The sequence below is a fragment of the Heterodontus francisci genome, chromosome 18 (assembly GCF_036365525.1).
Source record: "Heterodontus francisci isolate sHetFra1 chromosome 18, sHetFra1.hap1, whole genome shotgun sequence".
Lineage (NCBI taxonomy): Eukaryota > Metazoa > Chordata > Chondrichthyes > Heterodontiformes > Heterodontidae > Heterodontus > Heterodontus francisci.
In genome coordinates, this window is record NC_090388.1 from 7,085,724 (window position 1) to 7,112,817 (window position 27,094).

At 45.0% G+C, this 27,094-nt stretch overlaps 1 protein-coding gene across 2 annotated transcripts in view; it reads left to right on the forward strand.

Annotated features, from left to right (window-relative positions):
- The window catches only part of utp20 (UTP20 small subunit processome component), a 151,300-nt gene that overhangs the window by 50,675 nt on the left and 73,531 nt on the right, over positions 1 to 27,094 (forward strand). For both annotated transcript variants that reach the window (XM_068050196.1, XM_068050197.1), the window contains 8 exons: positions 22 to 107; positions 5,418 to 5,543; positions 8,481 to 8,647; positions 11,575 to 11,783; positions 15,151 to 15,294; positions 15,956 to 16,035; positions 20,292 to 20,518; positions 25,819 to 25,963. In XM_068050196.1, coding sequence (XP_067906297.1) covers positions 22 to 107; positions 5,418 to 5,543; positions 8,481 to 8,647; positions 11,575 to 11,783; positions 15,151 to 15,294; positions 15,956 to 16,035; positions 20,292 to 20,518; positions 25,819 to 25,963 — 1,184 coding nt within the window. The remainder of the gene's footprint in view (positions 1 to 21; positions 108 to 5,417; positions 5,544 to 8,480; positions 8,648 to 11,574; positions 11,784 to 15,150; positions 15,295 to 15,955; positions 16,036 to 20,291; positions 20,519 to 25,818; positions 25,964 to 27,094) is intronic.

Sequence of the window (27,094 nt, forward strand, 5' to 3'; positions counted from 1 at the left end):
GTTCTTTACCTCCTGTTCTAGCTGTTGTGTCATCATTACCAGGATGTGCAGAAGATGGCTTTGGAATGTCTGCTCACCTACAAACACCCACACCTGCTGCCGTACAGGTAATGTTAACCTGTCCCGTGCCTTTGTAATAAGCCTTTATTAAATGGTTGGATTATTTATTTAACACTGGTGAATTCCCAAAACATTGCTTACTGGCAGGAATTAACAAAACGTTGTCTCTGCAATTGTGTTTTTGCTTGTGTTGTAGTTTCCAGTTCATCTGTTTGTCTGTGTTTTGTGTCTATCTCTTGTTTCTCTTTTTCCCTCTATCTTAAGTATGCCCCCCCACCCCTCCAATCTCTTGTTCATGCTGTGGTCTCTTGCTCTCTCATTGTCTGTGTCTTTCTCCGTCTCTGCAAATCTCTTACAGTGTGTGTTTACACATTTGTGTTAGCCTTCAGGCTTCAAGTTTGTGACTTTGGGAGGGAGCGAGCAGAATACTGGGAGGCAGAAAAGGTAGTCCCTAATCACAAAATTTAGAAAAACATATCAGTGGAGATTGTCCATTGTCCACTGGATGCGCTAAAATTGATGAAGAGCAAGTATTAGATAGGACCGGATCAGAAGCATCCGAGGATACTTGGGGCATAAGGGTGAAAATTGCGGAGGCATTGGTTATAATCTTCCAGTCCTCCTTAGATGCAGGTGTGGTAGCAGAGGGTTGGAGAATTGCAAATGTTCAAAAAAAGGGTGTAAAGATAAACCCAGCAACTGCAGGCCAGTCGGCTTAACCTCGGTAAAGCTTTTAGAAATGATAATCAGGGATAAAATTAACAGTCACTTGGACAAATGTGGATTAATTAGGGAAAGCCAGCATGAATTTAAGGGCAAATTGTGTTTGACTCGTTTGATTGAGAACTTTGAAGAAGTAACATGGAGGGTTAATGAGGGTAATGCATTTCATGTGGTGTACATGGACTTCCAAAAGGCATTTGGTAAACTGCCACATAATAGGCTTGTCATCAAAGTTGAAACCCATGGCATAAAAGGGACAGTGGCAGCATGGATATGAAGGTAGCTGAGGGACAGGAGACAGAGAGTAGTGGTGAGTGGTTGTTTTTTGGACTGGAGGAGGGTATATAGTGGGATTTCCCAAGGATTGGTATTAGGACCACTGCTTTTCTTTTTCTGTATTAAAGACCTAGACTGGAGTGTGCAGGGCACAGTTTCAAAATTTGCAGATGACACAAAACTTGGAAGTATTGTGAGCTGTGAGGAGGACAGCAATAGACTTCGAGTACGTGGACAGGCTGGTGAAATGGGCGGACGCATGGCAGATGAAGTTTAATGCAGGGAAATGTGAAGTGATTCATTTTGGTAGGAAGAACAAGGAGAGGCAATGTAAAATAAAGGATACAATTCTAAAGGGAGTGCTGAAGCAGATGAACCTGGGAGTATATGTGCACAAATTATCGAAGGTGGCAGGGCAGGTTGTGAAACTGGTTAAGGCATATGGCACCCTGGGCTTTATAAATAGAGGCATAGAATACAAAACCAAGTAAGTTTATGGTGGACCTTTCATGAAACACTGGTTCAGTCTTACCTGGAGTATTGTATCCAATTCTGGGTACCACACTTTAGGAAGGATGTGAAGGCACTGGAGAGGGTGCAGAAAAGATTCATGAGAATGGTTCTGGGGATGAGGAACTTCAGTTATGTGGATAAGTTGAAGAAGCTGGGGCTGTTCTGTTTTGAGAGGAGATTTGATAATAGGTGTTCAGAATCATGAGGGGTCTGGACAGAATAGATAGGCAGAAACTGTTCCCATTGTCGGAAGGGTTGAGAACCACAGGGCATGGATTTAAGGTGGTTGACAAAAGAAACAAAGGTGACATGAGGAAAATGCAGTGAGTGGTTAGGATCTGGAATGCGCTGCCTGCAAGTGTGGTGGAGGCAGATTCAGTTGTGGCTTCCAAAAGGGAATTAGATAAGCACCTGAAGGGGAAACATTTGCAGGGCTATGGTGAAAAAGCAGAGACTATCTGAGTAGCTCTGAGAGCCGACATGGACACAATGGGCCGAATGGCCGCCTTCTGAGCTGTAACCATTTTGTGATTCTATGATTATAGCTACAGTTACTTCTCCATATATTATAAGCAGATAAGGAATAGGGGGTGAAGCAGGCCATATGGCCCCTCAAACCTGTTCCACCATTCAGTCTCAACTCCACTTTCCGCGCGGTCTCTATATTCCTCGATTCCCTTACTGCCCAAGAATCTATTGATCTCAGTCTTGAATACACTGAATGATTGAGCATCCTTAGCTCTCAGGAGTGGAGAATCCCAAATATTCACTATCCTCTGAGTGAAGAAATTTCTCCTTACCTCACTTCTAAATGGCCAACCCCTTATCCTGAGACTACTACCCCTAGTTCTAGACTTTCCTGCTAGGGGGGAGAACCTCTGGTACACTGCAATGTAAATACTCAACTAAAAGCATTTTAAATAGAATGTGGAACTCGCTACACAGGAAGTCGTTGAGATGAGTAGTATAGTTGCATTTAAGAGGAAGCTGGATAAACACCTGAGGGAGAAAGGAATAGAAGAATATGTTACAAGGATATGTTGGGAAGAGATGAAGAGGGGTTGGAGGAGGCTCGTGTGCAGCACAGACACTAGCATGGACCTGTTGGGCTGAATGGTCTTTTTCTCTGCTGTAAAGAGAGTATAAAGGAGTCTATAGTCACGTCCGGTATGCCCCACCTGTACTTGTTTGTGTATGAACAGAACATACTGGACTAGGAAATCCGGTGGAAAGGGGTCTCGCCAAACTCGCCACCTAACCTCGGCCATGCGTCATGCTCCGTTTGGGTCTGGAGAGGCCGTTGGAAGCTCCTGGCCACAGTGGGTGGGAGCGTGGGTATTATGATCGAGAACCCTGCAGCACAGCATGTCTGAAACACCAAGTCCCTAGCGAAGCCAAGAAACCTGTCAGGAAGGTGGTTGGGTTCTTGGGAGGTACATTAAAAGACCCAAAAATGTTAACAATATTTTAAGCCTTCTCTGGATCCTTTCAGCTCTTCCTGCCACACCTCGCCCACCCATTGCATTTCTGATTTGTAAATGAGCAATAGACACCGTCGTAGACTATGTAGTATCGATACCTATTTCATGTGAACGTTGACCTGTTGTGCAGTGATAAAATGTAAGACGACAGAACTGTGTCTTGAGTTTTTTATTGCTGTGAGTACTTTACTTGGTTACTGCATAGTGGGAGATGTTTGTTTAGTAAATATACATGAGTGAGGAACATTTCCCTGGATCGTGTGTGAGGCGCTTTCCACTAAAACTAGTGCAAGTGGATAAAACAGTGCCACTATAACCAGATTAAGCAAGAATAGAAACAAAAACTGCTGGAAACTTTCAGGTCAGGTACCTCCTGATTCCCCAAAGCCTGTCCACCATCTACAAGGCACAAGTCAGGAGTGTGATGGAATACTCTCCACTTTCTTGGATGGGTGCAGCTCCAACAACACTCAAGAAGCTCAACACCATCCAGGACAAAGTAGCCACTTGATTTGACACCCCATCCACTACCTTCAACATTCACTCCCTCCACCACTGGCACACTGTAGCTGCAGTGTGTACGATCGATGAGATACACTGCAGCAACTCACCAAGGCTCCTTTGACAGCAGCTTCCAAACCCATGACTCTACCAACTAGAGGGATAAGGGCAGCAGGTACATGGGAACACCACCACCTGCACATTGCCCTCCAAGTCTCACACCGTGTTGACTTGGAACTATATTGGCCATTCCTTCACTGCCACTGGGTCAAAAGCCTGGAACTCCCTCCCTAACAGCACTGTGGGTGTACCTACCCCACACGGACTGCAGCAGTTCAAGAAGGCAGCTCACCACCACCTTCTCAAAGGCAATTAGGGATGGGTAATAAATGCTGGCCTAGCCAGCGACACCCACATCTCATGAATGAATGGGGAAAGAAGTATCTCTGGAGAGAGAAAACTATGCTTAGTAAAGGTGTAAAAACCTTACAAATGGTACAGAGGAGGTTTGCCAGGATGTTACCAGGGTTGAAGGGACATGGTTATGAGGAGACTGTTCTCCTTGGAACAGGGAAGCTAAAGAAGTGACCTGCTAGAGATTTTCAAGATCATGAGAGGTTTTGTTAGGGTAGGTAGAGAAAAAAAAATCCCTCAAGTAATTGGGTGAATAACTAGAGGCCATAGATTCAAAATCACTAGTAAAAGAGCTAGAGGGGAGATGCACATGTTTTCCACTTGGAGTTGTTGATCTGGAATGCTGCAACTGAAGAGGTGGCAGAAGCTGATTCCATAAATAATTTAAAAGGGAATTGGACACATACTTGAGGATAAGGAGCTTGCAGGGTAATGGGCAAAAAGCGGGATGTGCAAGTAAGCACAGCTGATCTTTCAAAGAGCCAGCACAGGCACGACTGGCCTCCTCTGTGCTGTCAGTTTCCATTAAACAGAGTTGATGTTTCAGCGTGGTGATTTTTCATCATAACCGATCTAGAGTATGATCTAGAGGCGGGAAAGCCTGCCACTTCTTGCTGGGGGTATAATACCATGGTGGTTATGTTATTGGACTAGTGCTCCGGAGCTCTGGACTAATGTTCCAGCGACACAAGTTCAAATCCCACCAGAGCAACTGAGAAATTTAAATTCAGTAAATGAAATAAGTCTGGAATAAACATCTAGTCTCAGTAATGGTGACCATGAAACTATTGTAAAAACCCATCTGCTTTGCTAACGTCCTTTTAGGGAAGGAAATCTGCCATCCTTATCCAGTCTGGCCTATGTGTGACTCCAGACCCACAGCAATGTGGTTGACTTTTAACTGCCCTCTGAACTGGCCTAGCGAGTAACTCAGTTGTATTCATGCAGGCGGTTCACCACCACAACCTTGAGGGTAAATAGGGATGGGCAGTAAATGCTGGTCTTGGCAGCGATGTCCATATCTTGTTAAAATTAAAAACAAATTTCCGAGTTCCAGCTCCTTTGGCCTTTAGTGGGTTGAGGTGTCAGTTGAGACTCTCTCAACACTTTTCAATTTTCTTATTGGAACAGACTCTGTATAATCCATTTAAGCATTATTGTTTTCTCTCATCTCTCCTGTTTGCAGCTGGATAATTATTCAAATGAGCTTAGCACTTTGTATTTCAGGCAGAATTAGCACCTGATCTAAACCAGGTCTTCTAGACCTGAAGACAAAACCAACTCTTAAATATCTAATCCGCTGAAGAAAATGTGAATGATTTAGACTGCGTTTTATGGAAAGTTTATAATCCAATTTCTGAAATCAGTGAAGAAAAATCTGTGTTTCCATTGACATTTCACATGTCTGGGATAATAATCTTAAAACCAGCTCTTGGTTTCTTGGTGCAGGGAAAATCTCCAGCGACTGCTGGAGGACAAGAACTTCAAAGAAGAAATAATTCACTTCAGCATCGCAGAGGAGATGACCATCGTGTCAGCCCCACACAGGAGTGAGCTCATCCCAATTATAATGAGGTAGGCAAAGCGGCTTGTAAATGTTTTTTTTTAAATATACACAAACCATACAGCATAGAATTCTATCCTTTTACAAATAAGGTGGCCAAAACTGTACACGGTACTTCAGATGTAGTTTCACCAAGGTCCTGTATAGCTGCAGTAAAACTTCCCTACTTTTACACTGTGTTCCCCTTGCAATGAATGCCAACATTTCATTTGCCTTCCTAATCACTTGCTGTATCTGCATGCTAACCTTTTGTGATTCATGTACCAGGACACCCGGATCTCTCTATCACTGAGTTCTGCAATCACTCTCCATTTAAATAATATACTGCTTTTCTATTCTTCCTGCCAAAGTGGAAAAGTTCACATTTTCCCATATTATACTCCATTTGCCAAATTTTTGCCCACTCACTTAACCTACCTATCTCCTTGTGTAGACGTTTTACCTCCTCTTAACAACTGACTTTCCTTCCTATCTTGTTGTCATTGGCAAATTTAGCTACTGTCCTTTTGGTCTGTTCATCCAAGTCATTGATCTAGATTGTAAATAGTTGAGACCCCAGCACTGATCCCTGTGGCACTCCACTAGCTACAGCTTGCCAATCTGAAAAAGATCCATTTATCCCTACTCTCTGCTTCCTGTTAGCTAACCAGTCCTTTATCCATACTAATATGTTACCCCTACACCACATACTCTTATCTTGTACAGTAACCTTATCAAATGCCTTTTGAAAATCTAAGTGCACCACATCTGCAGGTTCCCCTTTATCCACCTTGCTTGTTAGTTCCTAGAAGAACTCTAATAAATTAGTTAAACATACTTTCCCTTTCACAAAACCATGTTGACTCTTGAGTCTACATTGCGTCTACAGCACAGGAACAGGCCATTTGGCCTAACTGGTACATGCCAGTGTTCATGTTCCGCCTGATCCTTCTCCCATCCCTCTTCATCTCACCCTACCAGCGTATCCTTCTATTCCTTTCTCCCTCCTGTGTTTATGCAGCTTCCCCATAAATGCATCTACACTGTTCACCTCAGCTACTCCCATGGAAGTGAGCTCCACATTCTTACCGCTCTCTGGGTAAAGACATCTCTCCTGAATTACCTTTTGGATTTATTAGTGACTATCTTATATTTATGACAAGTGGAAACATCTCTACCCTATTTGAACCCATTCATAATTTTAAAGACCTCTATTAGGTCACCTCTCAGCCATGTCTGATTTTACAAAAATGTGTTATTCATTGAACTCTTGCACAAGGGGAAGTTTTTCACCAGTTCAGTACTTCACTGGAGCGTGTAACTCCGTCCTGACCTTCCTTCCTTCTACAGTGCAGTTAACATTTAGTTTTATATACAGCGACAGTTAGTTTTAAGCACTGCAGCCAAGAGGTTTGCAGGGTTATGGGGAAAGAGCAAGGGATTGGGTTTAATTGGATAACTCTACCAAAGAGCTGACATCGGCTCAATGGGCCGAATGGCCACCTCCTGTGCTGTATCATTTTATGATTCTAAGTTAAGATGTGAGACGTTGGTAAACAAATGCTGCATGTCTTTGTATTTGCTTTGTCTATTTTTGGTCATTTCTATCCGTCTCTCTATTTTTCTAATTCGGAGGTCTGAAGTGTGTATTCTTGACACATTAAATATTCTTGCGTTTCGTGCTTTCTACTCACTGCTTTCAGTGGTCACTGTTATCAACCCAGCATTTAATCAACAGTGACCACAAATTTAGTACCATGTTCAGTTCTGGCTGCCAAGACTCAAGGGACCACTCTACTGCCAGAGACAGAACAGGGAAGAGTCTCGAGGCTGGTCCTGAATGTCAGAGGGTCTGGGGGGCAGGGTTAGATGTCAGGATAAAAACAAAAAGGGCTGGAAATACTCAGCAGGTCTGGCAGCATCTGTGGCGAGAGAAGCAGAGTTAATATTTCAGGTCAGTGACCTTTCATTATTGGTCCATTCTGATGAAAGGTCACTGACCTGAAACGTTAACTCTGCACAGATGCTGCCAGACCTGCTGAGTAATTACAGCACTTTTTGTTTTTATTTCAGATTTCCAGCATCCGCAGTATTTTGCTTTTATTATAGATATCAAGCTGTTGTTCACATCCACAGCAATCAGTATGTGGAATACTAACAGCAGCGTTCACTTGGAACATTTTGCCATTTTAAAAGGAACTCTAAGATGCTTCACAAGAACTTAATAGTCAAACTTTGACGCTAAGCCAGAGGAGTGAATGTTCAGACAGGTGACGAAAAGCTTGATCAAATAATTTGCTTTATCAAGTGTCTTAAAAGAGGTGGACAGGTTTAGGGAGGGAATTCCAGAGCTTGGGGCAGGGTCAGCTGAAAGCACGGCCACCAGTGGTGGAACGATGAAAATTGGGAATGCTCAAGAGGTCCGAATTGGGACAACAGAGATCTTGGAGGGTTGTAGGACTGGAGGAGATTACAGAGGTAGGGAGGAGGGTGTGAGGCCACGGAAGGATTTTAAAATTGAGGTGTTGATAGACTGGGAGCCAGTGTAAATCTGTGAGCGCAGTGGGGGTGATGGGTGAACGGGACTTGGTGCAAGTTAGGATGCGGGGCAGCAGAGTTTTAGATGCGCTTAAGCTAACAGAGAGTAGAGCGTGGGAAGTTAGTCAGGAGAGCTTTGGAATAGTCGAGTTTGGAAGGTTTCCTTCCGCAGATGAACTGAGGCAGGGACAGAGATGGATGATATTGAGCTGAAAGTTGGCAGTTTCGATCGAGCAGCAGAGGCAAAAATCTTGATAGCATTTTGAAGAAAATGTGGTTGTTGCCTTGTGGGGTCTGTATGTATTCCTGGGTGGCTGTACTAAAGTGTTAGACTTACACATCTCATTATTTTCTGACGAAAAGCTATTGCTGTCTTCAAAAGTAAATTACAATTCTTCCTTGTTAAAAAAATTCCTCCTCTTTATTTAAAGGATCCTTTACGGACGCATGAGGAGCAAAACTGGGAGCAAAACACAAGGCCGAGCTGCAGCACGGACCCGCATGACCATCGTGCTAAACTTCCTGGCTGGCTCGTTGCCTGAGGAGATACAAGTTTTTCTGGACCTTCTGCTTGAGCCAGCAAAGCATTTGATGCAGGGTATGCGCTAGTGGGACTCTGCAGATTCTATTATTTATACTTTAAACTGCTGTTTCCTTTCCCTGCCTCTATACTTAAAAACTGCTGCCTTGATTAACTTTTTCCACTTCTCAAGGGTCATCGGCCTGAAAGGTTACCTCTATCCCTCTCGCCACAGATGCTGCATGACCTCTGAATGTTTCCACTATTTTCTGTTATCTATTTCCAGCATCTGCAATGTTTTGCTTTGGTACTGCTGTTCCTTCTGTGATGCGTGCAGAGAAGTCATCTGTCTTCATACCTATTGTAAAAAGAGAATGTAGTATGTGTACATTTTAAGTTCATGATTTTTAATGCAGACTTTGCAAACTAGATTTAGGATCCCCAATTTAAAGCCATCGAGGCTGATGTTTGCTGTCTACTTTGTCTCCAATTTGTTCTTTCCCACACATTGAAATCATGTTAACCTTCAGATAATCCCATTGATCGCTATCCAGTTAACCGCTGTGAGGTTTATGATGTGTTAGACATGGACAGTTTAAGCCCCTCACTGTCACATAACCTCCGGTATAAAAACAGAAAGCGCTGGAAATACACAACAGGTCTGGCAGCATCTGTGGAGAGAGAAGCAAAGTTAACGTTTCAGGTCAGTGACCTTTCATCAGAACTGGCAGAGTTTAGAAATCTAATAGGTTTTGAGCAAGTGAAAGGGGGGGGGGGATGTGGGGAAGAAGAATAAAAGGAAAGGTCTGTGATAGGGCAGAGGGCAGGAGAAACTAAATGACAAAGAGGTCATGGAACAGAAGGCATTTGTCTTGAGAGTGTGTTAATGGCAGAATAATGAACAGCTCTGTCCAAAAACAAAAACATGAAAAACAAGTTTAAGACTGGCACATGGTTAAAAAAACAATCAAAATGCAAGTCATGGTCTGAAGTTGTTGAACTCAATGTTGAGTGCAGAGGGCTGTAAAGTGCCTAATCGGGAGATGAGGTACTGTTCCCTGAACTTGTGTTGAGCTTCACTGGAGCCCTGCACTGTTTTGAAAGCCTCTAGTACCTGCTCTCTAGGATCAGGCGCGAATACTGGTCATAGTCACACTGCCCTGCACTTTCCCCATAGCCCATATCAATCCCAAACTAATCCCACTGCCCCACTCACTCCCCATAGCCCTGCATCGATCCCAAACTAATCCCACTGCTCTGCTTTCTCCCCATAGCCCATATCAATCCCAAACTAATCCCACTGCCCCACTCTCTCCCCATAGCCCTGCATCAATCCCAAGCTAATCCCATTGCCCCACTCTCTCCCCATAGCCCTGTATCAAGCCCAAACTAATTCCACTGCCCCGCTTTCTCCCCTTAACCCTGTATCAATCCCAAACTAATCCCACTGCCCCGCTTTCTCCCCTTAGGCCTGTATTAATCCCAAACTAATCCCACTGCCCCGCTTTCTCCCCTTAGCCCTGTATCAATCCCAAACTAATGCTACTGCTCTGCTTTCTCCCCATAGCCCATATCAATGCCAAACTAATCCCACTGCCCCGCACTTTCCCCATAGCCCATATCGATTCCAAACTAATCCCACCGTCCCACTCTCTCCCCATAGTCCTGTATCAATCCCAAACTAATCCCACTGCCCCGCACTTTCCCCATAGCCCTGTATCAATCCCAAACTAATCCCACCGTCCCACTCTCTCCCCATAGCCCTGCATCGATCCCAAACTAATCCCACCGTCCCACTCTCCCCATAGTCCATATCGATCCCAAACTAATCCCACCGTCCCACTCTCTCCCCTTAGGCCTGTATTAATCCCAAACTAATCCCACTGCTCCGCTTTCTCCCCTTAGCCCTGTATCAATCCCAAACTAATCCTACTGCTCTGCTTTCTCCCCATAGCCCATATCAATCCCAAACTAATCCCACTGCCCTGCTCTTTCCCCTTAGCCCTGTATCAATCCCAAACTAATCCCACTGCCCCGCACTTTCCCCATAGCCCATATCGATTCCAAACTAATCCCACCGTCCCACTCTCTCCCCATAGTCCTGTATCAATCCCAAACTAATCCCACTGCCCCGCACTTTCCCCATAGCCCTGTATCAATCCCAAACTAATCCCGCCGTCCCACTCTCTCCCCATAGCCCTGCATCGATCCCAAACTAATCCCACCGTCCCACTCTCCCCATAGTCCATATCGATCCCAAACTAATCCCACCGTCCCACTCTCTCCCCATAGTCCTGCATCAATCCCAAACTAATCCCACTGGCCCGCACTTTCCCCATAGCCCTGTATCAATCCCAAACTAATCCCACTGCCCTGCTGTCCCTCCACTATTTGTTTTACATTTGATCTTGGGATTGGGCACCACAGACACGGCAGTATTTCTTGACCATCCCTGGTTGCCCTGTGAATATTAAGTCAACTTCCCAGTATCGAACTGGAGCCAAGTAGGCCAGACTGGGCAAAGATGGCAGGCTCCCTTCCCTGAGGGACATTAGTGAGCCAGGAAGGTTTTGCAGAGAACCCAGAAGCTTTTGTCATTATTTCTGATTCCAGCCACAAATCACCAGGTTGATTGAATTTAGTTAAACAATTTGCCCTGGTGGGATTTGAACACATGACCTTTGGATTGCAAGTTGATTTTTTTTTTTACATTGACTTCAAGTAAATGAAAGCACTGCAGCAGCATTAACGCTGTAACTCACCTCAGGGTTCAATTGTGGTGTTTAGTGTGATATAATTCAACAGCTTGCTTTGAAAAGTCCAAGTCTGGGGTCAAACAGCTTTGTGCTTGTCAAAGTCCTTATGTGTTACAAAAAAGGCTACTTAAAAACTCTGTTGTGCGACGGCAGGAGAACATGTAATGTTTATAGTAACAAAAACAGAAATATTGAGTTTGGGGTTTGTGTTGCATGTTTCAGACAACCTTTTAATCTTACTTGCTTCAGAATCCTGTCTGTGTGCAGTGTTACAGTCAGTAAAAGCCCTGGATATGTCAAAGGTTTTACCCCTGGGACGTCAGCACAGCCTGCTAAACGGCATTGAAGTGGTGATGAAAAAGCTGGGCCATCTAATCAAAGACTATCTGCCTAAACTGCTCCAGATCGTCCTGTGCATGACTGTATCAGTATCTCAAATTCTTCAGCTAAGAGACCAGGTGAGCACAGTACATACAGTATTTGGCACATACTCAGGTGTCAGCTGTAGCTTAGTGGGTAACGCTGTCGTCTGAGTCAGAAAGTTCTGGGTTTAAGTCCCATTCCACAGACGTGAGCATGTAATCCAGGCCAATGCTCCCAGAGCAGTATAGCAGGAGTGCTGCACTGCCAAAGGTGCTGTCTTTCAGATGAGGCATCAGACCGAGGCCCCATTTTCCCTCCTGGGTAGATGTTACAGATCCCGTGGCACTATCCAAAGAGGAGCAGGGGAGGTTTTTGTGGTGCCCTGGCCAATATTTATCCCTCAATCAAGATCTGTAAACCAGCTATCCTGATCATCGCATTGCCGTTTGTGGGAGTTTGCTGTGCGCAATTTGGCTGCTGTGTTTCTCCCATATTACGGCAGTGACCACACTTCATTTCATTGGCTGTTAAGTGCTTTGGGATGTCCTGAGGCTGTGAAAGGTGGAATTATAAATGCAAGTCCTTTGCAGTATTACTAAACCATGGTGAGAAAACTAATTTCTCAAAGGGGTTCATTTCCCTTTGAGTTACCCCCTTCCTGCTAAATCTTGCACTGGTGTGTTTTACCAACAACATAATGGATTGGTAGCTTAAAAGTTCTTGCACCATGTTTTGTAGTTCTAGATTCACCATAGCGATGTTCCTGCCTGCTGTAAATCAGGCATTGGACCCTCTTGGTGCTTGGCACTAGGCTATAGCTCGGGATTAGCATTGTGATTGCATGGATGAGCCAGCTGACAGGCAAATGCTGAGGACGACTTGGTGCAATGCAGCACTGACAATCTGTGAGGATTATCGAGAAAAGTGAAAGAGGGGGATGAATTGAGCCTCAAAAAATGATTCCTTTCTCTCACTTCTAAAGTTTAAAAGTACAGGATAGCCACCTATAATTAATTAACAGATCAAAATGGGTAAATAACATGAGTATGCAAGAAAGGTGCTGGATTTGATGAATCTATCCCCATAGCTTGTGAGCATATGTATATATGATGGGGTGAATTTCTCGTTCACTCAGAAGCAGTTAGTTAATTTAAATTCATACTTTACTAGCATAGTTACAAGTGCGAACTTACAAAATTTTATGTGTTTTGGATTCCAAGCTTTGCTGAATCTCAGACAATAGGGCTCAATGTGTATTCCTTCTAGCTGAATGTTGTGTTGAAAATTGATCCAGTAAAATTAGATTTTCAATACAAAGCAGAAATTCCATGCAAAAGTGTTTCAACACATAATACTGTGCCAAATTAGCGGCTGCATAACCTCTGGTTGAGTGTTACTGACAGTTACTTTATGCTTAAATGTTTTAACTGTTCTGCAAAGTTCCAAATATCAGCCGATTTCAGGATGAATGATTAGAAATCAATTTGTATAATGTGTTGAATTTCTTCTCTTCCCCCTCCCTGCCCTCCTATTTTGAGTCAAACATCCTTATTCAAGGTGATGAGGACTTTGGCATCCAAAGTCTGTAATAGCCAACTCGCAGCTCCGGCACAGTGTGGGTTTAATGTTTAGTTTAGATTAGTTTAGAGATACAGCACTGAAACAGGCCCTTCGGCCCACCGAGTCTGTGCCGACCATCAACCACCCATTTATACTAATCCTACACTAATCCCATATTCCTACCACATCCCCACCTGTCCCTATATTTCCCTACCACCTACCTATACTAGGGGCAATTTATAATGGCCAATTTACCTACCAACCTGCAAGTCTTTTGGCTTGTGGGAGGAAACCGGAGCACCCGGAGAAAACCCACGCAGACACGGGGAGAACTTGCAAACTCCACGCAGGCAGTACCCAGAATTGAACCCGGGTCGCTGGAGCTGTGATGCTGTGGTGCTAACCACTGCGCCACTGTGCCACCCATATGGAATATGTGGAATGTGGAATAAAAGCCTCTTGGGCAGCCTCTCTTGCACTAGTATGACATTCCAATTCTTCACTGATTTAAGCTCATGTTTTCCTCCTGTTGACTAAGGACAGAGAACATAGAGTAAACATTGGTGTATTGGTAGAAAGCACTGATCTCCACTGTGGCTCAGTAGCAATCTCGCCTCTGAGTCAGAAGGTCGTGGGTTAACACCCCACTTCAGCGACATAAGCACAGAATCCCAGTGCAATACTGAGCGAGTGCTGCACTGGCAGAGACGTTGTAAGGATAGGAACAAGGCCCAGTCTGGATATAAAAGATCCCACTGCTATTTTGAAGACGAGCAAAGGTGTGCTCCCCTGTGTTCTGGGCAAATATTTAACCCTCAACCAACATCACTAAAACAGATTATTTAGTCATTGCTGTTTGTGGAAGCTTGCACAAATTGGTTGCCACATTTCCCTACATTTAATCGTGACTACACTTCAAAAGTACTTCATTAGCTATAAAGCACTTTGGGATATCCAGGGATGTGCAAGGTGCTATTTAAATGCAACTTTTTCCCCCAGAAATTCAGTGTTTTGTGTTGCATTTGCAACATAGTATTCATTTCTTAAAAATTATCATTGGTTTAGATTACGCAATGTCGAGTCATGCAAAACTTTAATACAGTTAGTAGCCCCATCCACTTTAAAATGATCAGGACTTTTGCCCTTGTTTGTATTTCTGCTTTCCAGCATGTTGGGGCTGCATGTTTCCATTCTTCGTTCACCCTCCAGGGATCTGTCTGCTGCTCCTCCTGATCAGATGACCCCTCTTAGTCCTTGTCCCTTTCATAAAGAAACCAGATTTGATTGAGTTCATAAGTTACCATAGTGTGATTTGGACTCGTGTCAGCCATGGCTCAGTTGGTAACACTCTCACTTCTGAGTCAGATGGTTGCGAGTTCAAGTCCCGCTCCAGGACTTGAGCGCAACAATTTAGACTGACGCTCCATTGCAGTACTGAGGGAGTGCTGCACCGTCAGAAGTGTCATCTTTCGGATGAGACATTAACATGACCCCAGGACGTAAAAGATCGCATGGCACTATTTCGAAGAAGAGCAGGAGAGTTTCCCTCTGGTGTCCTGGGCCAATATTTATCCCTTAATCAACATCACAAAAAAACAGATTATCTGGTCATTATCACATTGCTATTTGTGGGATCTTGCTGTGTGAAAACTGCTACCGTGTTTCCTACATTACAACCGTGACTACACTCCCAAGTAATTCATTGGTTGTAAAGCTCTTTGAAACATCTGGTGGCTGCATAAATGCAATTTATTTTTATTTTTCTCATGATTTCTCTACCTTCAGGAGCAGAAGCAGGACACGACTGAACCCTTTAAGTTTGTGATGCAATATGTTGTATAGGACTGCAATTTTTATAATTACGGATCTGCTATGTTTTCATTTTCCTTGTCTTACCTACAGATCCAGCCAAGGTGCATAAACCAGCTGAAATATTTGAGGCGTCTGGGAATAAATCAGATTGCTGCTTTCTTTTCTGACTTTGAGTCCTATGCTTTCACGGTGGACGAGACAGACGCAGTGTTTCATGGCGTAGTGTGGCCACAGGTAACAGTCGCTCCATTGCGGTCAGCTGTCACTCTGCTCCTTCGTATCGATGATGCACCCGCATAACTCGACCGTGAAAGAACATTGGATTTTTGACGGAGGGCCTTTACAAAGGAACAGGAGGAGGCATTCAGCCCCTCAGTCCTGTTTGGTAATTCAGTGCGATTATGGCTGATCTGTATCTTAACGCCATTTACCGCCTTGGGTCTGTAAATCCTTAATCCCCTTTCTCATAAGAAATCTTAATCTCAGTTTTGAAATTTTCGGTTGACCCCCAGCATCCACAACCTATTGAGGGAAAGAGTTCCAGATTTCCACTACCCTTTATGTGAAGAAGTGCTTCCTGACATCATCCCTGAATGACCTGGCTCTAACTTTTAAGATATCCCCTTCCCAGAACACAGTTTCACTCCAAAATAAAAACAGAAAGTGCTGGAAATACTCAGCAGGTCAGGAAGCATCTGTGGAGAGAGAAGCAGAGTTAGTGTTTCGAGTCTGTGACCTTTCATCGGAACACAGAGCCCTGTTGATTTATTTTAGGGCGTGATTTGGGTGCATGTTTTCAAATAAAATGGATGCAGGCTGTCACAGGTAACTTCTAAACTGCCCAATTGTTACAATGGAGTGCTTTATTTATACATCTACCTTGTCCTATTTACAGATCAGCAGGCTTGCCTCGGAAGGACAGTATTCTCCAACTCCTCTCATGAAACTGGTTCATATCTGGAGTAAGAATTCTAGGTGAGAAAAACTTAAAAGTAAAACTTGAGCTCCTCTGCATCCATTTATTTAGTGGATTCAGCAAGTCTTGGAGCTCCAATATATTAAAATTCTTCCTGGCAAATTTTGTGAAAATGCAGCTGAAGCTACATAGAGCTTAATGGGTTATTTTATACTTATATTTATATCCATTATGGGCTATTCATGCTTTTTGCTAAAAGCACCTCCCTGACCTTATCAGAATTGCAGACTCTTGCTTAATATGTAATGGCCAATATAAATTCACCTTATCGGAAGGTTATCTCGAGGCATTAATTGTTGATTAGGACCAATGCCCCAGCTTCAAATGGGGCCTCTCTTAGTTAGTAACTAACCGAAGACTGGAATCATTAGTAATTATCTGCCACTGCAAAGCCTGTGCTGATAACTAACGAACTAACTAGCTCAAGGCTCTATTGATCAGTAACTAATGGAAACCTCTGTTGATTAGTAACTATTTAGGTAGGTGGTGGCATAGTGGTATTATCAGTGGACTAATACCCAGAGACCCAGGGTATTCCTCTGGGGACATGGGTTCGAATCCCACCACAGCAGAAGGTGGAATTTGAACTTAATAAAATCTGGAATTAAAAGCTAGTCTAATGATGGCCATCAAACCATTGTCAATTGTTGTAAAAACCCATCTGGTTCACTAATGTCCTTTAGGGAAGAAAATCTGCTGTCCTTACCTGGTCTGGCCTACATGTGACTCCAGACCCACAGCAATGTGGTTAATTCTTACATGCCCTCTGAAATGGCCTAGCAAGCCACTCAGTTGTACCTAACCGCTACAAAGTCTATAAAAAGGAATGAGACCGGACGGACCACCCGGTATCGACCTTGGCACCGGAAACGACAACGGCAAACCCAGCCCTGTCGACACTGCAAAGTCCTCCTTACTAACATCTGGGAGCTTGTGCCAAAGTTGGGAGAGCTGTCCCACAGACTAGTCAAGCAACAGCCTGACATAGTCATACTCACGGAATCATACCTAACAGACAATGTCCCAGACACTGCCATCACCATCCCCGGGTATGTCCTGTCCACCGGCAGGACAGACCCAGCAGAGGTGGTGGCACAGTGGTGTACAGTAGGGAGGGAGTTGCCCTGGGAATCCTCAACATCGCCTCCGGACCTCATGAAGTCTCATGGCATCAGGTCAAATATGGGCAAGGTAACCTCCTACTGATTACCACCTACCGCCCTCCCTCAGCTGATGACTCAGTACTCCTCCATGTTGAGCACCACTTGGAGGAAGCACTGAAGGTGGCAAGGGCACAAAATGTACTCTGGGTGGGGGACTTCAATGTCCATCACCATGCGTGGCTCGGTAGCACCACTACTGACCGAGCTGGCCGAGTCCTAAAGGACATAGCTGCTAGACTGGGTCTGCGGCAGGTGGTGGGGGAACCAACACGAGGGAAGAACATACTCGACCTCGTCCTCACCAATCTGCCTGCCGCAGATGCATCTGTCCATGACCGTATTGGTAGGAGTGACCACCGCACAGTCATTGTGGAGACGAAGTCCCGCCTTCACATTGAGGATACCGTCCATCGTGTTGTGTGGCACTATCACGGTGCTAAATGGGATAGATTTCGAACGGATCTAGCAATGCAAAACTGGGCATCCATGAGGTGCTGTGGGCCATCAGCAGCAGCAGAATTGTACTCAACCACAATCTGTAACCTCATGGCCCGGCATATCCCCCACTCTACCATTACCATCAAGCCAGGAGACCAACCCTGGTTCAATGAAGACTGCAGAAGGGCATGCCAGGAGCAGCACCAGGCATACCTAAAAATGAGGTGTCAACATGGTGAAGCTACAACCCAGGACGACTTGCATGCCAAACTACGTAAGCAACATGCGATAGACAGAGCTAAGCGATCCCATAATCAACGGATCAGATTTAAGCTCTGCAGTCCTGCCACATCCAGCCGTGAATGGTGGTGGACAATTAAACAACTAACAGGAGGAGGTGGCTCCACAAATATTCCCATCCTCAATGATGGGGGAGCCCAGCACATCAGTGCGAAAGATAAGGCTGAAGCATTTGCAACAATCTTCAGCCAGAAGTGCCGAGTTGATGATCCATCTCGGCCTCCTCCTGAAGTCTCCAGCATCACAGATGCCAATCTTCAGCCAATTCGATTCACTCCACATGATATCAAGAAACGACTGAAGGCACTGGATACTGAAAAAGCTATGGGCCCTGACAATATTCCGGCAATAGTACTGAAGACCTGTACTCCAGAACTTGCCGCACCCCTAGCCAGGCTGTTCCAGTACAGCTACAACACTGGCATCTACCCTGCAATGTGGAAAATTGCCCAGGTATGTCCTGTACACACAAAGCAGGACAAATCCAACCCGGCCAACTACCGCCCCATTAGCCTACTCTCAATCATCAGTAAAGTGATGGAAGGTGTCATCAACAGTGCCATCAAGCTGCACTTGCTTAGCAACAACCTGCTCAGTGATGCTCAGTTTGGGTTCCGCCAGGGCCACTCAGCTCCTGACCTCATTACAGCCTTGGTTCAAACATGGACAAAAGAGCTGAACTCAAGAGGTGAGGTGAGAGTGACTGCCCTTGACATCAAGGCAGCATTTGACCCGAGTATGGCATCAAGGAGCCCTAGCAAAACTGAGGTCAATGGAAATCAGGGGGAAAACCCCCCGCTGGCTGGAGTCACACCTAGCGCAAAGGAAGATGGTTGTGGTTGTTGGAGGTCAATCATCTGAGCTTCAGGACATCACTGCAGGAGTACCTTAGGGTAGTGTCCTAGGCCCAACCATCTTCAGCTGCTTCATCAATGACCTTCCTTCAATCATAAGGTCAGAAGTGGGGATGTTCGCTGATGATTGCACAATGTTCAGCATCATTCGCAACTCCTCATACTGAAGCAGTCCATGTAGAAATGCAGCAAGACCTGGACAATATCCAGGCTTGGGCTGATAAGTGGCAAGTAACATTTGCGCCACACAAGTGCCATGCAATGACCATCTCCAACAAAAGAGAATCTAACCATCTCCCCTTGACATTCAACGGCATTACCATTGCTGAATCCCCCACTATCAACATCATAGGGGCTACCATTGACCGAAAACTGAACTGGAGTAGCCATATAAATACCGTGGCTACAAGAGCAGGTCAGAGGCTAGGAATCCTGTGGTGAGTAACTCACCTCCTGACTCCCCAAAGCCTGTCCACAATCTACAAGGCACAAGTCAGGAGTGTAATGGAATACTCTCCACTTGCCTGGATGGGTGCAGCTCCAACAACACTCAAGAAGCTCGACACCATCCAGGGCAAAGCAGCCCGCTTGATTGGCACCCAATCTACAAATATTCACTCCCTCCACCACCGACGCACAGTGGCAGCAGTGTGTACCATCTACAAAATGCACTGCAGCAATGCACCAAGGCTCCTTCGACAGCACCTTCCAAACCCGCGACCTCTACCAACTAGAAGGACAAGGGCAGCAAATACATGGGAACACCACCACCTGCAAGTTCCCCTCCAAGTCACACACCATCCTGACTTGGAACTATATCGCCGTTCCTTCACTGTCACTGGGTCAAAATCCTGGAACTCCCTTCCTAACAGCACTGTGGGTGTACCTACCCCACATGGACTGCAGCGGTTCAAGAAGGCAGCTCACCACCATCTTCTCAAGGGTAATTAGGGATAGGCAAATGCTGGCCTGGCCAGTGACGCCCACATCCCGTGAATGAATTAAAAAAAACTATCTGAAGCCTGTGTTTGTTTGGAATGGACTGTAAACTGTACTAGTTAGTAACTAACTGAAGGTTCCACTGGTCAGTAACTAATGGAACCCTCTATTGATTAGTAACTGGCTGAAACTACTGGTCAACAATGCCCTGTGTTAAAACATTCCCTATTCTAATAACCTCAGTGTGAAACATTTCTCTGAAGTTGCTGCTTTTCTAGTGAGAATCCTGAGTCTATGCCCACTTGTTACCAATTCACCAGTCAATGGGATAATATGTCATTAGGTAGAGTCTCAAAACCTTTTGTGAATTTAATGTTCTCTATTCTGGTGGAAAAAGCGCCATTCTTTTTGAAGCTTTGTATCTAACCTCTGATTCTGAGTAACTTTCAACATTGTATTAAACTCTTGTGAAGTGTAAAGTTAGGTAGCAGCTCCTCCTGTTGGTGTGCTGACTGCACTGTATTGTGATGATTTATTGAGCTTGCTGTGCATATTTTCCAGGTACTTCCCCCTCCTTGCGAAGCAGCTGCCCGATCACCCAGAGTTTGACGTTCTGACCAATGTCTTTGCCTTGTTGTCGTCCAAGAGTGTCGCAGAACCCACGGCGATGGTTGTCATGGATATTGTCGACAATCTGCTGAGCACACCTGACTTCACGCCAACAGCTCATGTAAATGGCCTGACCGTGAACGATGCAGCCTTTCCCGAACCTTCTGCCATTGCAGAAGGTACTGCAGCTCCCAATGTTGTGCCGCCATGTTTCGGGGTAGTGGTTCATCTTACTGGACTAATCAGAGAAATTGAGTTTTGGATCGCACCAGGGCAGTTTGATAATTTATTCAATTTAAAAAATAAAAAAAATCTGGAAATAAAAGGCTGGTCTCAATAAAGGTGACCATGAAGCTGTCGGATTGTTGTCAAAAACCCAGCTGGTTCACTAAAGGCCTTTAGGGAAGGAAATTTGTGTCCAGTTTCACAACAATGTAGTTGATGGTTAACAGCCATTGGACCACTTGGTTATATCAAACCCACGACTGGTGGTTCAAGAAGGCGGCCCACTGTCACTTTCTCAGGGTATCCAGAGATGGCAATAAATGCCAGTCATGCCAGCGATACCCACATCCTGATAATGAATTAAATTAATTTGCAAACTCTTATGCTCCAAATCTTTGATCACCTTTGAACTGTTTGTAACCATTAAGTTATGCAAAGGTAAATTTATAATCTCGTGGCTTGGATGCACAATGTCCAGCACCTGAGAGCGGGTGCAAACTTCCCACAAACACAAGTGAAAGATTTTGATTTGCTTATCAGACTCTAGGACTCTGAGTTGCAGTCAGGTGTCTGAAAATCGGATGTTCATTCAGTTAAAGGTAATTGGCGAAAGGACCAGAGGGGGACGTGAACAGAATTTCTTTTCATCTAGTGAGTTGTTGTGATCTGGAACGAACTGCCTGAAAGGGCGGTGGAAGCAGTTTCAATGATAACTTTCAAAAGGGAATTGGATAAATACTTGAAGGGGAAAAATTTGCAGGGCTATGGGGAAAGAGTTGGGGAGTGGGACTAATTAGACAGCTCTTTCAAAGAGCTAGCACAGGCACGATGCTTAAGTTTATTTAGAGATACAGCACTGAAATAGGTCCTTCGGCCCACCGAGTCTGTGCCAACCATCAACCACCCATTTATACTAATCCTACACTAATCCCATATTCCTACCACATCCCCACCTTCCCTATATCCCCCTACCACCTACCTATACTAGGGGCAATTTATAATGGTCAATTTACCTATCAACCTGCAAGTCTTTGGCTGTGGGAGGAAACTGGAGCACCCGGCGAAAACCCACGCGGTTCACAGGGAGAACTTGCAAACTCCACACAGGCAGTACCCAGAATTGAACCCGGGTCGCTGGAGCTGTGAGGCTGAGGTGCTAACCACTGCGCCACTGTGCTTTGTGCACTGTGTTTATTCACCAAGTTATTTTATAGTCTATATATTGAAACCATTCATATTGAAACCAGTAACCTGTCTCTAGATGCAGAAATCAACAAGCGCATGGGAAAGGCTTCCACTGCTATGTCCAGACTGGCCAAGAGAGTGTGGGAAAATGGCGCACTGACACGGAACACAAAAGTCCGAGTGTATCAGGCCTGTGTCCTCAGTACCTTGCTCTATGGCAGCGAGGCCTGGACAACGTATGTCAGCCAAGAGCGACGTCTCAATTCATTCCATCTTGGCTGCCTCCGGAGAATACTTGGCATCAGGTGGCAGGACCGTATCTCCAACACAGAAGTCCTCGAGGCGGCCAACATCCCCAGCTTGTACACACTACTGAGTCAGCGGCGCTTGAGATGGCTTGGCCATGTGAGCCGCATGGAAGATGGCAGGATCCCCAAAGACACATTGTACAGCGAGCTCGCCACTGGTATCAGACCCACCGGCCGTCCATGTCTCTGCTTTAAAGACGTCTGCAAACGCGACGTGAAATCCTGTGACATTGATCACAAGTCGTGGGAGTCAGTTGCCAGCGTTCGCCAGAGCTGGCGGGCAGCCATAAAGACGGGGCTAAAATGTGGCGAGTCGAAGAGACTTAGTAGTTGGCAGGAAAAAAGACAGAGACGCAAGGGGAGAGCCAACTGTGTAACAGCCCCGACAAACAAATTTCTCTGCAGCACCTGTGGAAGAGTCTGTCACTCTAGAATTGGCCTTTATAGACACTCCAGGCGCTGCTTCACAAACCACTGACCACCTCCAGGAGCGTATCCATTGTCTCTCGAGATAAGGAGGCCAAAGAAGATTCATAGGAACAGGAGGAGTCCATTCAGCCCCTCGAGCCTGTTCTGCCATTCAATGAGATCATGGCTGATCTGGAATCCAACGCCATATCCAACTCGCCTTTGCCCTGTATCCCTTAATACCTTTGGTTAACAGAATCTGGCAATCTCAGGTTTAAAATTAACAATTGATCTAGCATCAATTATCATTTGTGGAAGAGAGTTCCAAACTTCTCCCACCCTTTGTGTGTAGAAGCTTTCCTAATTTAACTCCTGACAGGTCTGTCTCTAGTTTTTAGACTGTGCCTCCTAGTCCTGGACTCCCCAACTGGTGGAAATAGGGTAGATAGAGAGAAGCTATTAAGTTTTCCATAGCATCTTGAAGACTTTGATCAAATGGCCCCTTAACTTTCTAAATTCCAGGGAATAAAACCCTAGTCTGTATAATCTCTCCTCGTAACTTAACCAGGTGTCATTCTCGTAAATCTACAATACACTGTCTCCAAGGCCTGTATATCCTTTCTAAAGTGTGGTGCCCAGAGCTGCTCACAGTAACTCCAGGTGTGGTCCAACCAGGGCTTTGTATAGCTCAAGATGGCTTCTACCCTCTTGTATTCTAGTCCTCTAGATATAAACACCAGCATTCCATTAGCCTTTTTGATTGTTTTCTGTACCTGTTCATGACATTTTCATGACCGGTGAGCCTGACGTCAGTGGTAGGGAAGCTGCTGGAGAAGATACTGAGGGATAGGATCTATTCCCATTTGGAAGAAAATGGGCTCATCAGTGATAGGCAACATGGTTTTGTGCAGGGAAGGTCATGTCTAACCAACTTAATAGAATTCTTTGAGGAAGTGACAAAGTTGATTGATGACGGAAGGGCTGTCGATGTCATATACATGGACTTCAGTAAGGCGTTTGATAAGGTTCCCCATGGCAGGCTGATGGAGAAAGTGAAGGCGCTTGGGGTCCAAGGTGTACTAGCTAGATGGATAAAGAACTGGCTGGGCAACAGGAGACAGAGAGTAGCAGTAGAAGGGAGTTTCTCAAAATGGAGACGTGTGACCAGTGGTGTTCCACAGGGATCCGTGCTGGGACCACTGTTGTTTGTGATATACATTAATGATTTGGAGGGAAGTATAGGTGGACTGATTAGCAAATTTGCAGACGACACTAAGATTGGTGGAGTAGCAGATAGTGAAGGGGACTGTCAGAGAATACAGCAGAATATAGATAGATTGGAGAGTTGGGCAGAGAAATGGCAGATGGAGTTCAATCAGGGCAAATGCGAGGTGATGCATTTTGGAAGATCCAATTCAAGAGTGAACTATACAGTAAATGGAAAAGTCCTGGGGAAAATTGATGTCCAGAGAGATTTGGGTGTTCAGGTCCACTGTTCCCTGAAGGTGGCAACGCAGGTAAATAGAGTGGTCAAGAAGGCATACGGCATGCTTTCCTTCATCGGACGGGGCATTGAGTGCAAGAGTTGGCAGGTCATGTTACAGTTGTATAGGACTTTGGTTCGGCCACATTTGGAATACTGCGTACAGTTCTGGTCGCCACATTATCAAAAGGATGTGGATGCTTTGGAAAGGGTGCAGAGGAGGTTCACCAGGATGTTGCCTGGTATGGAGGGCGCTAGCTATGAAGAGAGGTTGAGTAGATTAGGATTATTTTCATTAGAAAGACGGAGGTTGAGGGGGGACCTGATTGAGGTGTACAAAATCATGAGAGGTATAGACAGGGTGGATAGCAAGAAGCTTTTTCCCAGAGTGGGGGTTTCAATTACTAGAGGACACGAGTTCAAAGTGAAAGGGGAAAAGTTTAGGGGGGATATGCGTGGAAAGTTCTTTACGCAGAGGGTGGTGGGCACCTGGAACGCATTGCCAGCGGAGGTGGTAGATGCGGGCACGATGGAGTCTTTTAAGATGTATCTAGACAGATACATGAATGGGCAGGAAGAAAAGAGATACAGAAGCTTAGAAAATAGGCGACATGTTTAGAGAGAGGATCTGGATCGGCGCAGGCTTGGAGGGCCGAAGGGCCTGTTCCTGTGCTGTAATTATCTTTGTTCTTTGTTCTTTTGTTCTATCTATGTATCTGGACCTCGGGTCTCTTTGGACCTCTACTGTTTCTAGCTTTTCACCATTTAGAAAGTGTCCTGTTCTTTCCTTTTAGGTCCGAAGTGGATGACCTCGCACTTACCCACATTGAAATCCATTTGCCACAATTTTGTCCATTCACTTAATCTATTCAGGTTTGATCAAAATCAAAAAACAAACTCTGAAATGAAACCAGAAAAGGCTGGAAACACCCAGCAGCTCAGTCAGCATCTGAGGAGAGAAATGGTCAGGTTAACATTCTGATAAAGTGTCACATATAACCGAAACGTTAACTCAACCTCCCTCGCTCCACAGATGCTGAGTGTCTCCTGCATTTTCTGTGTGATTTCCAAACAGTTAAATTCAGGCTTCATGCAATAATTATTGATCTTCCCCCTCCTCATTTTGTAATTTAAGTCTCCTTCAACCGCATCACGCTGGCGCAGGGTATAGAGGGCAAGCAGATAGCCTGTTTACAGGCTTTTGCCCGTGTGTTTACTTGACTCACTGAGTCCCACTCTTCTGCTGTGTTACCATAATCGGAGCAGGAATAGGCCATACGACCCTGCAAGCCTGCTCTGCCATTCAATCAGATCACAGCTGATCTACCTCAAGGCCACTTTAGCACCCAATCTCTGTTCAGGGCAGGGAGGAATCTGCCTCCAGTTTCCTGGCACTGCAGGACTGAGACTGGGACCCAGGGTGCAGGCTCTCCAAAGGCTTATCTCCATTCTAATAGATCCAACTTTACTGTACTGTGTGTCTAATAACGGGAATCTGGGCCTTGACGGGTAAGAGTTCTAACTGTTTGTCCAAAGACCATCGAGGGTCAGGGGAGCTTCAGAGAAAGAATGTGGCACATGAATGAACGAACTTGCATTCCTATAGCATCTTACACAACCTGAGGACATCCCAAAACACAGGAAGCTAATGAAATATTTTTGAAGCATAATCACTGATGTAATGTGGGAAAACATAGCAAAGCAAGATCCCACAAGAGCAATGACTCCTTTCCCCCGCCCCCTCCACTCCGTCTCCCCCTTTCTCTTTGATACTTTGTTCAGATGAAGAGTGCTTTATAATTGAGGATTTCTGTTGTCTGCATTTGTTTTAAGCTCTGTTGCTAAAGTGTTCTCATGTTTACTTGTCTAGATTCTCCCAGCATGGGGATACGCCTTATTCTGCCTCATATTTCCGCTATTCTCCAACACCTCAACAAGGCTGTTGGAAATACGGAACGGATGAAGAAGAAAAAGTTCCGAACACAAGTTAGCAAAGACCTGAGTATCCTTTCAAGGTAGGGTTTCCTAACAGCTTTACTCTTTCTACGTTGCAAATAATTCTATTTCCGTTTTCAGGATGTGAGTGTTGCTGGCTATGCCAACATTTATTGCCCATCCCAGTTGACCCTTGAGAAGGTGATAGTAAATTCTTCTTGAACTGCTGTTGGTACACTCACAGTGCTGTTAGGAAAGGAGTTCCATGTTTGAACCAAGGCATCTTGTAGATGGTACACGCTGCTGCCACTGCGTGCCGGTGGTGGAGGGAGTGAATGTTTAAGGTTGTGGATGGACTGTTCATTGAAGGAGCTGCTGCTGTTCTGTGTTGAGTTTATTTAAAAATAAATGCTCTTATTCCCGTCAATTTTTCTTTTCTCTCCTCCTTCCCTGAGGACAATTGCTTTGATTGTTTAGTTTCACAAGAGCCTTCTGACCTCTTCCCCAAATGCTAATTATTGAAAGGAGTGTTGGATTCGTTCACTATGTGAGGGACACTGGGTCACCGCAGCTGGGCGCCCTGCAATGCCACACACTGAACTCCCAGTGGGTTCCTGCTGGAGAACAGTGAGGGACCAGGGAAGTGGCTGGTTTCCCCTCCCCAAACCCAGGGCACAGGGTGAGTTGTCCTTTTCCTGCTGCTCTGACAGTCTTTAGCTAACTCTGCACAGACCTGGGATCAAATTAAGAACCTCCCTCATTTGCCTGATTCTGACTCTCAAGGTCAACTGACTGACCCAGGGGTGGAGTGTATCTCTGCAGTTCCGGTCTAGGTCCACACTGCTGTTTTTGACCATTGTTGATGTTATTTAGTTGCCTTTCAGGTACTCTGGAGGAGTGCAAGGACAGATTTTGCTAATTAGATCTGCCCTCCCCGACACAGCTCCACACACCATCAGAACTAATCAGAATATCGGGCAAACGCTGCCCTGAAGCAATTCCTGTGTTTTTTTTTAAACGTTCCTAAATTATTTTAGTAAAGAGCACGTCTGGTACATTTTATGGAATTGTATTAAGAATGTTGTGTTGAATTCAGAAGCTTTTGGACATCTTTTTATATATGTAGACAATGAACTTGTATTCAACCTGATTTATTCTATCATATTGTAGATGCAGATTCAACATCTTGATTGATTTTTTTTCTGCATAAT